Below are 13,176 nucleotides of genomic sequence, written 5' to 3'. Positions count from 1 at the left end.
ATCCTACGCCTCTGCTCAACTTGGGGCTGTAACACAAAATACAAAAAAAAATCTTGGAACAACATGCTTAAACAAACCCCGACCATCACGTGCCAATGATGGGTCGCGAAATTTGAGTGGGTATTGCTCCTCCCACCCGGGCAGTAAATGTACCTTCCACCCCCCTTGAATGGTCTTAAACCTTTAAAACATACAGAATGGATTTACAGACCAGCCTGCTCCGCCAGCCCCGAGCCGTTCCCTTGTCCCTTTGTGGAGGCGGGGTACCCCTCATATTTAAAATTACCTTGGCACAGACCGAGACCGGGGAGTATGGGATCGTGACTCCCAGTCCCTCCCCCTCCCATCTTCCCTCAGCTGGCTGCAGAAAATGATAGGTGCCTGTGTGGCGGCTCTCCCTGGCCCCACACTCAAACTTGGATCCCAGATCCGGCCACCCACTCATCCTCCCCAGCCACACTTACACTCTAACTTTACCCGTGGGCCCCCGGGTGAGTTCCTCCCTCCCCCGAACGCACCCACGCGACTCTTGGGTCTCCCCCTCCCCTCTACAATCTTTCCTGGGCCATCACCACCACTCCCGGGTAACGCGTCCCTATCTGACCAGGCGTCCGTGCTTCCCCACCATGACTCCTCAACAGCGAGGTCTCCTGCAAGTGAAATTCGGTCAGGATAGTGCTGGGTTGGGGGCTGTGCCCCACCCAGCTGGGGCCATCTCTTCCGCATAGGAGGAGTAGGCAAGTTCCTCCGGACCCTGTCCGGTTTCTCCCGAAGGTCGCTGCGGGGTTTCCCTCTGGATTTCTCCAGTGGCGAGGTGATCCCCAACATTCTGTATCCATATCTTCCTTCGATGCCCAGCTCGGGCTGGGCGAACAGGGCTGCTTCTTCCACTCTCCTGCAAAAACTTAAAAGGACATGCAGCCAGGTCTCTCACTGACCTGCTGCCTTAGGTGGAGGCATGGTCGGGTCCCTCGACCTCGGACCAAAATACAAACATTTGGCACACTTGTAAACTTAAACTTTAAACTTAAACTCAAAACTAGTTATATCAAAACTTAAAGTTCAAACACCTTAAAACAAGCTATACAATGTAATTTAACACAAAGCTATAATACAAATGCCGCCCGTCTCCGGGCGGCCAGGCTAATCTCTGGCACTGTCGCAGATTACTGCTGGCTGCAGCGAAGCTGGACTGCCTCCTGCTTCTGGTCCCTTGCAGCTTATGGCTGCTGATTGGGGACCCCTGTTCTTTGGCTTCTCCCCGGTTCGGGAGATTGCTCTCTGTGGCAGGTACTCTGGTGACCATCTTTTCTTGGGCTTGCGGACCCGCTGAGACTTTCTGAGGGGCGTCTCTGTGGGGGAAACTTTGGCTGGCGGACCCTGAGCCTGCGTCACAGCCCTAGCTGGCTGGGAACCTTCTCCCCCTGATGCAAACAGGGGGAGAAGGTTGCTGGTACTCCGGGTTTGTCTCCCTTTCCCTACCCACTCCTGTGCTGGGAGCAGGTATTGCCTCACCACCCACTGCTGGTGGCTGGAAATCTTCCTCCACATGTCCAAAACCTGTTACCAGCTCCCCTGCAAGAGGAATTGCTATCCCTGCCTGCCCAGGGTCCCACATCATGGGGGGGGGACCACTCTAGAAGCGGGCAGGGAAGCTGGTCCCTTTAAACAGGCGCCTGCATGAATCTCCTCCCCTGAGTCCCTCAGCAGAGGCTGTGAAGCCTCTGTCTTCAAGCAGGCGACTGCGCCTGCACAAACCTCCTCCCCGGAGTCCCTCGGCAGAGGCTGTGAAGCCTCTGTCTTCAAGCAGGCGACTGCGCCTGCGCAAGGAAACCGAAAAAGAGCTGCTGTGGTCCCGCCGGCAACTGCGCCTGCGCGAACCTCCTCCTCGGAGTCCCTCGGCAGAGGCTGTGAAGCCTCTGGCTTCAAACAGGCGATTGCTCCTGCACGGAAAAACAGATGAGGAGCCGCTGGGGTCCCGCAGGCAACTGCACCTGTGCGAACAATCTTATCAAAGGGCCGGGGAACTGCTACACTCTCACAGGCAACCACGCCTGCGCGTTCGATTTGTTTGAAAAAGATAGGAAGAACTGCTGGGTCTTCCAAGCAGGCTACTGCGCCTGCGCGTATGTATTGGGAAGCGGGGACCTTTAAACGGCCGACTGCGCCTGCGCGCTCAGCCTCACAGAGAAAAGGAGTCGCTGGGGGTTCAGAGTTCGCGACTGCGCCTGCACGAACCCGGTGTTGGGAAACCTCTCCCCTCAGGCGCGCGGCTGCGCCTGCGTGAACCTCCTGTTGGCAAAACTCTCCCCTCAGGCGCGCGACTGCGCCTGCGCGGGAAAACTGAGGAAGAGCCGCTTGGGGTACGGGCTGGGGAACCGCGCTTGCGCGAGCAGTCTCTATAAATGGATGGGCAGCAGCCTGCAGATTTATAATCTCAGGTTGCTGTTCCTCTGTTTCTGAGCCACATAACTTGTTCAAATTTAAACTTTGGTTCGAATTTAAGCTTTGGCCAAAATTTAGGTCCCACTGGGGCAGGGAAGTGTCCCAATTCGTGGGCTGGACAACTTTTCCCTAGAAACAAGCCACAGCACCTGTCTTTACAGGCGGTGAACTTGAACTTGGCTTGTCAGATTTGTACAATTTGCATTGGTTGGCGTGGAACCACTTTGTGCACCGGGGTAGTTTTACTGCATAGACCATGGGGCTGGCCCTATCCACTATACTAATGTGAATGCATCAATAATCGCCTGCAAGCGCTCACATTATGGAGCATTATAGGAACTCTCGGTGTGCATGAGATCTCCCCTGAGATCTTCAGAAGAAAGAAATAAAGGAAGAAAGACTGAGCAAGAGAGAAAGAAAGACTTGCATTTATATGCCATCTTTTACGACCTCAGGATGTCCCAAAGCGCTTTACAGCCAGCGAAGTACTCACATAGGAACATAGAAATTGCTGGGCGAAAAAAGACCAAGTTCACCTTCTATCATCCTGGTAGTCACATGACATAATGATAATGGAGCTGTTAACTAATTATAGCAATCCATCTCTATCAATTAGTCTACAACAGACTAAGACATGCCACAACATCCTTAACAAGGTTCTGCTAAATCATAAAGCTCCAGATTTGAAGCATTAATGGGAAACTAGAGTTACTAGATATTGAGTAACTTAAAACAGTGTTTTTTTCTAAATTGCTAGGAGCAAATTGGAACTGATGGTAGTGGGGAGTGAATGCGTTTGCGTTGAGTTGTGAGCAGGTCTCTGAAGGTTAGAGCATTCTTGAGATGCAGTGACGAGCTGACGCAATGCGCAGATGATACCAAATTGAAGGGATATAGCTAATAATGTGGTGGACCAAAATAAAGGAAGACACTAAACAGGCTTGTAGACTGGGCAGATAAATGGCAAATCAAATTCAACATAGTGAAGTGTGAGGTGGTTCATTTTGGTAGGAGGAATAAGGAGGCCACTTACTGCTTGGGAGGTAAGAAACTAAATGGTTAGAGATCTGGGACTACAGATACAATTCGCCAAAAGTAGCAACACAAGTTGATAAGGCCATAAAGAGTGCAAAATAAGTACTAGGGTTCATTGGTAGCGGACCGGATTACGAAAGTTAATGTTAAACTTGTATAGAACCTTAGTTACACCACACTTGGAGTACTGTGCGCAGTTCTGCAAAAAGAGTATTGAAGTAAATGGGCAGAGGAGCAAATTTAGTAGAAATGGAGAAAGTGCAGCAAAGATTCACAAGGATGTTACCAGAATTGAGAGGATGCAACTGTCAAGAACGATTGAGCAGGCCGGGGCTCCTTTTTCTAGAAAAGAGAAGACTGAGAGGAGACCCGATAGAGGTCTTTAACATTATGAAGATTTCAATAGGGTGGATGTTGTGAAACTGTTTCCATTTGTGGGTGAGTCCTGAACAAGGGGGCAAAATAATAAGATAGCCACTAACAGATGCAATAAAGAATTTAGGAGGAACTTCTTTACACACAGAGTGGTGAGAATGTGGAACTGGTTGCCATGTAGAGTGGTTGAAGCAGAGAGCTTTGCCACACTTAAGGGGAGGCTTGATGCACTCATGAGGGAGCAGGGAATATAGGGATATGGAGCAGGGTGGGAAGAGATTATTAGATTGGGAGGAGGCTCGTGTGGAGTGTAAACACCGGCATAGATGAACTGGGCTGAGTTTAGCTCCTGCTGTGTGGCTCCATGCTCTCATGGTTCTTTCATAGCTTCTTTGCACCTACACAATTTGTAAATTTTGAGAATAATTTGGAGTAATATTCATTGTATCCCACATGTGAGAATGAATTCGTAAATCACGGGTTGGTAATTGGTTGTGAGGTAGGAGGCAGAGAGTGGGGATAAAGGGTATGTTCTCTGATTGGCGGGCTGTGGCAAGCAGTGTTCCCCAGGCATCTGTTCTGGGGCCTCAGCTTTTCACCATATTTATTTAAGACTTGGATGAAGGATTTTTTTTTTTATATTCGTTTATGGGATGTGGGCATCGCTGGCAAGGCCAGCATTTATTGCCCATCCCTAATTGCCCTTGAGAAGGTGGTGGTGAGCTGCCTTCTTGAACCGCTGCAGTCCGTGTGGTGAAGGTCCTCCCACAGTGCTGTTAGGTAGGGAGTTCCAGGATTTTGACCCAGCAACGATAAAGGATCGGCGATATACTTCTAAGTCAGGATGGTGCGTGACTTGGGGGGGAACTTGGAGGTGGTGGTGTTCCCATGCACCTGCTGCCCTTGTCCTTCTAGATGGTAGAGGTTGTGGGTTTGGGAGGTGCTGCTGAAGAAGCCTTGGCGAGTTGCTGCAGTGCATCTTGTAGATGGTACACACTGCAGCCACGGTGCGCCGGTAGTGGAGGGAGTGAATGTTTAAGGTGGTGGATGGGTGCCAATAGTTGTATATTGTCTGTTGTATATCCAAGTTTGCAGATGACACTAAGTTAGGAGACACAGTAAGTTGTGTGGATGGGAGCAGGAAGGTATAAAGGGACATAGACTAATTAAGTGGGCAAAACTATGGCAGATTGAATTCAATGTGGGAAAGTGCAAGTTAATCCACTTTGGAACTGAGAAAAACAAATCAGAATATTTTCTTAATGGTGAGAGACTAGAAACTGTGGCAGAGCAAAGAGATTTAGGTGTCCATGTACACTGGTCACTAAAAGCTAGTGCACTGGTCACTAAAAGCTAGTGCACTGGTCACTAAAAGTAATCAAAAGGCGAATGGATTATTGGCCTTTATCTCAAGGGAGTTGGAATGCAAAAGTGAGGAAGTGATGCTTCAGTTGTATAGCACCTTGGTCAGACACCAACTGGAGCACTGCGTTTGGTTCTGGGTACCGCAATTTAGGAACGATATACTGGCCTTGGAGATAATGCAGTGCAGATTCACCAGAATTATATCAGGGCTTAAAGGGTTAAATTATGAGGGCAGGTTGCATAAATTTGGCTTGTATTTTCTTGAGTATAGGTTAAGGGGTGATCTAATCAAGGCCTTCAAAATGATGAAGGGATTCAATAGGGTAGATACAAAGAAACTATTTCCTCTGATGGGGGGATCCAGAACAAGCAGGCGTAATCTTAAAATTAAAGCTAGGCCATTTAGGAGTGAAATCAGGAAGCACTTTTTCCCACAAAGGGTAGTAGAAATCTGGAATTTGCTCCCCCAAAAGGCTGTGGATACTGAGTCAATTGAAATTTTCAAGACTTGAGATCAATAGATTTTGTTGGTTAAGAGTATCAAGGGATGTGGAGGAAAGGCAGGTAAATGGAGTTGATAAAGATCAGCCATGATCTAACAGGATGACAGAACAGGCTCAAGGGGCTTAATGGCCTGCTCCTGTTACTATACTCCTATGGTTATTAAATTTTATAAATACAGAAATAACTTGTAGGAAAGAATGGTTATCATTTGATGGTCAGAATTGGATGGGCCAAAGGTCTTCTCCTGTAGGAAAGTTATTATAGATCAATCTATTGATCAAAGTGTTAGAAATGTTCCAAATATTCCCATTAAATATTTCTATATGTCTGCAGTAGTGGCAGTATTTCAGAGACAGATGACATTCCGCTCTTAACAAGAAAGCCCTCAAAGGTGTCTACTCCCGTCAACCAACCAGTGATCCCCAAAGCCCTGGCTGTTGCTGTCTACATGAAGTTAGATTCAGTTCAACCAGGAGAAGTTTTCGTAAGTTGTTACTATAGCGCTGCCACTTTGAAAATGTCTTGGGCAATGATTTGAGATATCTGATGAATAACACGATGCAAGTTTTCACCATTCCCAACTGTCACCCAAATCTACGGTGATACTTACTGGGTAAGATAGCATTGCGGGGGTGCTGAGTTACTACTATATATTATGGGCTGGATTTTGCCATTGGGGCGGGCTGGGGGCGTGTCAGGTGATTTTTGTGTCAGGACCCGGACTCCGATGTGAAGTGGGAAAAAAGTGTGATTTTCCCCCAAATTGGGCACTTGATTTCCAGCGTGTGGGAACCCCTGGCCCAATTAGTCTTTCCATCCTGAAAGTCGCCTCTGATGACGTCATCAGTGCTGCTGGATTTAAGGCCTGCAAGCAGCCTTGCTTCTTCTGGAGACCGGAAACGCTTTGGACATTGTATGAAGGACTTCATTTACCGACTATGTCCACCAGCAAGCAAAAGTGTGCACCTCGATTTGATGAGCCCTCCCTCCAAGCCCTGTTGCAGGGAGCAAGATCTAATAAGGAGGTGCTCTTCCCTTCCTCAGGGAGAAAAAAGCCACCACAACAGACTCAAGCTGTGTGGCTGCAAGTGGCCCAGGAGGTCAATGCCATCTCTATGTGCCGCAGAACCTGGCTGCAGTGCAGGAAGAGGTTTCATGACCTTCTCCGCACAGGAAAAGTGAGTATGACTTTCTCATCACCCTCAATCTCATCCCCATCGCCTCTCCTCACCAGCACCCTGCTTTGCCAACCTCTTCCTCCACATCCCACTTGACACTGACATCCCTGCACCCTTACCCATTCCCTCTCTCTCTATGGTCACATTCACTTAACTATTTGACCATGCAGCCCTCACACTCCCTATCACTGTGACGCAATGACAACAACTTACAACACACAGGGAGGGCCCTTTGTCTCTTTCTAAGCATCTATGCTATGGATTCTCTACACTCACTCCTTCATTCTCACTCAAACTCCACTTGTGTCCCTCATTGCAGGAAAAGAGCCCACAATAAGAGGGAAAGAGCGAGGACAGGAGGAGGGCCACCCTCAGTAACCCAGCTCACCACCTCGGAGGAGGCAGCCCTGGAAATTGCCGGGATCGAGAAGGATTCCCAAGTGGGGGACGGACAGGCGGGCGCATCACAGCAAGCTGGTGACAGAATAGTTTGGCATCTGTCTCATTGACATTGCATGAGTGACTGATAATAATAATTCTGATGCTCTAACAGATTGACTTATGATCATCTGCACAATTCAATGTGCATGCAACCTTTACCTCACATCTCTAACTCTTTCCTTTACTTCCCACTGTCCAGGAGGAAGAGCCTGAGCTTCCAGACTCCTCAGAGGAAGCTGCAACCTCTGAGGGCGCTCCGTCAGCAGAATTAAGCGCACCCTGTACCAGCGCAGACACTCACACCTCGGTGGGATCTTCGGGACATAGAGTAGAGTTGTCACCAGGTGTATCACAGCTCATAAGTGAGCATCAGCAGATGGTGGAGACAGGGACAGCAGTGGAGAGTCCTCGTCACAGTGGAGAGGACGCTCCCAGCTCGGCTCTGCTGCATGTCGACCCTGTGCCTCCGGGTCCATCCAGAACTCCAGGAACAGGTGCAGGAGTCTCTGGCAGGTTTTGTCTCCAGGGTCGCTGCGAGTGTGGAGCGAATTGAGGAGTCCATCACTAACATGCGCAGAGCCTTTGTGGAGGCGTTCGCGCATGAACGCATCACCATGGAGAGGATGGCAACCTCCTCGGAAAGGATAGCTACCTCCATGATAAGGCTGGCTACCTTAGAGGAGAGGATGGCTACGGTAGAGGAGAGGATGGCTACGTCCATGGAGGAGCTTAGTCGCCAGGGTATGGAAAACATGGTAATTGTTCAGAATAGACTGACATCTCTTGAGGAGCGATGGTCAGCTATTGAGCAAACAAACCAGACCTTCATGCAAGTCCTCTGGAGTAGGACTTCCAGTGCAGAAACGGGTCCTCATGACCCCCCTGCAGTGCAGCAAGGTGCTGTCCAGCCACTTGCTAGCTCTGAAGCGGGGCTGACCCATGAGAGGCATGTTGGTGGCATACAACAAGGAAGTGGGGGCGCCTCTCCAAGCTCACACATGACCATGCCACTGCAGAGCCCTCGGTCAGAGCCCCACCAGAGTCCCCACCCAACTGAGATCGGCATCTCAACCCCTGCACAGCCGCAGGAGCAGCAGACTGTTGCCGAGCCGTCACAGGTTCGCAACCCCAGAGGACGCCTGCCAAAGGTGTCGAGACAGGCGCAGCAAGAAAGTGAGCAAGGGGCCTCCACATCTGCTGAAGCCACAGGGGAAGCACCACGTAGGAGCACGCGTAAGAGGAAGATAATGCACAAGTAGTCACAAGGGTAGTCACTTGGGTGTAATGTGTTTAATTTTGAAAAGCCATCAGCTGCTTATTGTCATAAAAAATTCTGATGGCAAACTGTTGCAGTTGTGGCGTGTGTCATTTCACTAATGGGACTTCCACATTGAGGACTTAGGGTGACTTGCAATTGTCAGTATGGTGGTCAGAGTGATAGGAATCCGCAGGTTCTTGGTCATTGTCGATGGTCTGATAAGAAGGTGCGAGGCAAAAGTGTTTGATTGTGCAGACTAAGCAAATCTGGCCAAGATGAGTGCGTCCCTTGCATCCCGGGCAGCAATGTTGTCGCGCGCTGGCGCCTTCTGGCCTGTGCAGCTTCAGGTGGGTGAGCAGCAGCTTGGCGCTCCTGTTGTTGCTGCTGCTGTTGGTGGTGCTGTTGTTCATGGTTCTGCTGCTGCCACGGCTGGTCTTCGTCCGAATCTGATGTCCAGGAGGAAAGGAAATAAATGGTTCCCATGCTTCTGGTATATGCCTGAGGAAGCGCTCAGTCAAGGTGGCGAGAGGGGTTTCCCAGGAGGTCACGCTGGAGCTGGGTGTCAGGTTCCAAACTTCCACAACAATGGGTATGCCTGCTAAAAGTTCCCCCAGACCTGAGACAACAAAGTTCTGCCACCTGCAAATGATGATTGCTGAAAACTCCTTTTTACTGGTGGAGCTGCAGCTGTTAGTAAGCAGTCCACTTATGAGGCCGCCAGGATTCACTGGCGTGTTCCAGAGGAGACGTGCAGGACGTGGGAAAAGTGGTAAAATCAGAAAGGCCTCTCAAAATGGGATTATAGGGGCAATTAAGTGGTTGTTAAGGGCCTTACGGGCCTATCCCACCACTTGGAGGCGAGATGGAAACGAGGTCAGAAAACACGCATTTGGGAAAATTGCTCAGAGGCGGGATGGAGGCAGGATCGGGCCCGCCTGCCATTTTTTGCGATTTTACCAACTCACGCCTCCAACCCTGCCTCCTCGGGCCTGGCAAAATCGAGCCCTATGTCTCCAATTTTGGTCATACCTCTGCAGCTGACCTCATGTGGTTTTGATAATCCTACTTGTATTCTTGCTATTGTAGCGGTTCGTGTAGATCGCCACTAAATAAGAGAGTTTGACTTCGACGAACTATAAATAAGTTGTTTATTTACAGGAACAGGCTAATTACAGCAGGTAAGATAGCAGGTAAGATGGCTGACTGTAGGAGCACCGTGGTGTAGGTCTTGCCCCAGCGGGACTCCACGAGGTCTGAGTTCGCAGTCCTGTGGGGAGCGTGATGACGTCATCGCATTTGTGTTGTAACGTCATCACGTTGTTCACGTTTCCCGTGCTGAGGGCGTCTCGTGATGCGCGTCGTTGCGTTGCTGGCCGTTGAGGCCGAGGTCACGAGGCCGGGCTGTGCCGGTGCTTGCCGCGTGAGCGGAAGATCGCGTCGCTCCCGTCGGCTGGCCGTTGAGGCCGAAGACGCTGGCCGGGCTGTGCCGGCAGCCGTCCTGGAAGGCTGAGTCGGGCCGGCAGCCTCCGCACGCACGTCACGTCGTACGTGACGTGACGTCAGCGCGCTAGGACGCGTCTTAAAGGGGCAATGGCCCCAACAGGTAAGTTAAAAGGACAACGGCCCCAAAAGGTAAGTTAAACATACAGTAAGGTAAGTTAAAGGGAATTATGTGTCTTTATGTAAGGTACAACCGGTGGTACCGCCACATGGACCCCCCAGAATTCGCTTTAACGAAAGTCCAAGGATGAGATGGTCTGACGAGCTGGTGGTCACGGCGGTCGTGCTGTCTCGACTTGGTAGGCGAGGTATGAAGATGCTGCTCGTGAGCGGATCCTTACGCGCGTCATGGCGAATAAAACGTATCCGTCAGGCGAAGGACCGTGGAGACGTGCGAAACAGCAGGCCTTGTCAGAGTGACGGGCAGGTTGGGTGGACGCGGGCGATGTCTCCGTTGATGTTGAAACAAGTCCTTGTTCCGACGAACTCTGCAGGAACGCCAAACGAGCGATCCAGAAGGACTTGACAGGCGAGGTCGGTGAACTCGCCGACAGGTGAGCGAAACCTTCGGGAGGCTGGAACGCACGGAACGGTGCGTGCCATAGTGCTACGACGATAACACAACGGAGGGTGAAGAGTTGCTGCGTTGATCAGTGATCGGTGAGGCCAGCAACTTTCACGTGGCTGATCGCGGCCGCAGGATGCCCGTTGGACCCGTCCTCGATGTGTGCAGCGTCAGTAGACGTTTGCGTTTGTTAAAGGGAAAACTGGAGAAAGGGCGGCAACGGTCCAGGTTGTTGTTGCTTTCAGGAGGGGTTAACTCTGCCTGGAGGGCGTCAACACTTGTAACAGTTGTAGATTTAGGAGAAAACAGCTGGGAGGGCGGCACGCCTTTTGTTCACGGTGAATCGTGTAGTAGGTAACACAACCAGCAGGCTGAAAGGCTGGTGCGTCGTCGGCGGGGAAGGAGTCGTCGGTGTTCACGAGGGATGGGTTCTCGTGGTTCGCGAGGGATGGGTCCTCGTGCGCGAGGAGTGGGTCCTCGTGTTTCGCGGAGGTGAGTCCTCGTGGTATCCCCGCGGGGCGCGCTCCGATCTTGTGGGCCCGAACATGCTGTACCCCGCGCTTGGAGAGATGTATACTTGCTGTTGCTTTGGACGTAGAGGCGGACGATCCGTGTGGCGGTAGAAGAGTCGAATACGGAGACCGTGAGCACGTGCGTGGTCTGTGCCGCATCGATGTTCTCGGCGAACAGGGCTTCTACCTTCATAAAGCACGAGGGAGACCGTGGCTCCCTGGATTGCGGTAGCAACAGCAGAACGGCTGATGCTTCCATAGCGTGCTTCGTTTGTGAAAGACGTTCACAAACCCACCAATTGTAGCGCTGGTGGACAACGGTTGCCGTTGGTCGTGCTCTACCTTTGTGAAATCGTTCGTGAAAAACAGGCTCACCTCCAAGCTGCGCTTCCGTTGCGAATACGTACGCAAAGACGGGGTCGCTTTTGGTGGAATCGGTGTGAGGCAGTTGCTGTTCCGTGGTTGTTCGTCGGTTGTGCGTTGGTCGTCTTGTGGGAAGACGAGGTTCAGGTGCGCGTTGCTACCGTGAAAATCGTTCATGGATACGGGTTCACCAATTGTAGCGTTGGAATTGATGAGCTCCCATACTCACATCGTTGGGTCACCAATGTAGCGGTTCGTGTAGATCGCCACTAAATAAGAGAGTTTGACTTCGACGAACTATAAATAAGTTGTTTATTTGCAGGAACAGGCTAATTACAGCAGGTAAGATAGCAGGTAAGATGGCTGACTGTAGGAGCACCGTGGTGTAGGTCTTGTCCCAGCGGGGACTCCACGAGGACTGAGTTCGCAGTCCTGTGGGGAGCGTGATGACGTCATCGCATTTGTGTTGTAACGTCATCACGTTCGCGTTTCCCGCGCTTAGGGCGTCTCGTGATGCGCGTCGTTGCGTCGCTGGCCGTTGAGGCCGAGGTCGCGAGGCCGGGCTGTGCCGGTGCTTGCCGCGGGAGTGGAAGATCGCATCGCTCCCGTCGGCTGGCCGTTGAGGCCGAAGACGCTGGCCGGGCTGTGCTGGCAGCCGTCCTGGAAGGCCGAGTCGGGCCGGCAGCCTCCGCACGCACGTCATGTCGTACGTGACGTGACGTCAGCGCGCTACGGCGCGTCTTAAAGGGGCAATGGCCCCAACAGGTAAGTTAAAAGGGCAACGGCCCCAAAAGGTAAGTTAAACATACAGTAAGGTAAGTTAAAGGGAATTATGTGTCTTTATGTAAGGTACAACCGGTGGTACCGCCACACTATCATCTTTCTCTTGGTCTCTATACACTACATCAATGCTTTCCCCTCAAAAAGATGTCTAGAGACTGGGGTTACCAACCCTCCAGGATTGCCCTGGAGCCTCCAGGAATTAAAGGCTAATCTCCGGGACACTGCTGCGAGCGACCCAGGAGAAAAATCTTAGGGGCGTTAAAAAAAATTGTGTTTTAAAAAAAAATCTTTGAACACATTTGTTTATTAGTTATGAAAATATTGCAAATGGAAAAAATTGCTGTTTGACTGACAGTCAAGAATCATCTAATTGGAAAAGTCTATTCACTTTCTGATTGGTGTGGGAAGGCAGTGCGCCATGAAGATGGAGGTGTTGGGCGACCAATGGCAGGCTTGTAGGGGTGGGGTGGTTGGAAGTAGGAGGACATGTGATGTAAGCTTCAGGAATATGTCCAACCAGAGTTGGCAACCCTACTAGAGACTGTCTTAACATTTGAAGCTAATATACAGTTAAAGGCCCACAATAATGTAGTCGTCATAGAGCACGGCTTCTCATGTTAGGTGGCTGAAGCATAATTTTCTTGTGCTGTATTAGCAGTGTCAGCCATGGCTCATTGGTACCAATCTTGCCAATGAGTCAGAAGGTTGTGGGTTCAAGTCCCACTCCAGAGACACAAGTACATAATCCAGGCTGACGCTCCAGTGCATTACTGAGGGAGTGCTGCACTGCCAGAGGTGCCGTCTTTCTGATGAGACGTTAATCTGAGGCCCCGTCTGCCCTCTCGGGTGGAT

The 13,176-nt window shown here is 50.8% G+C and overlaps 1 protein-coding gene across 1 annotated transcript in view; it reads left to right on the top strand.

The window, feature by feature from the left end:
- Window positions 1-13,176, top strand: part of LOC147120025 (cyclic nucleotide-binding domain-containing protein 2-like) — a 114,155-nt gene that overhangs the window by 95,076 nt on the left and 5,903 nt on the right. Inside the window, exon 14 of the mRNA XM_085984192.1 lies at window positions 6,058-6,208. Coding sequence (XP_085840318.1) covers window positions 6,058-6,208 — 151 coding nt within the window. The remainder of the gene's footprint in view (window positions 1-6,057; window positions 6,209-13,176) is intronic.

This window comes from Somniosus microcephalus, chromosome 4, assembly GCF_052327205.1.
Source record: "Somniosus microcephalus isolate GS21.2 chromosome 4, FLI_Smic_1.0, whole genome shotgun sequence".
Classification (NCBI taxonomy): Eukaryota; Metazoa; Chordata; class Chondrichthyes; order Squaliformes; family Somniosidae; genus Somniosus; species Somniosus microcephalus.
This window is presented reverse-complemented; position numbering and strand designations above follow the sequence as displayed.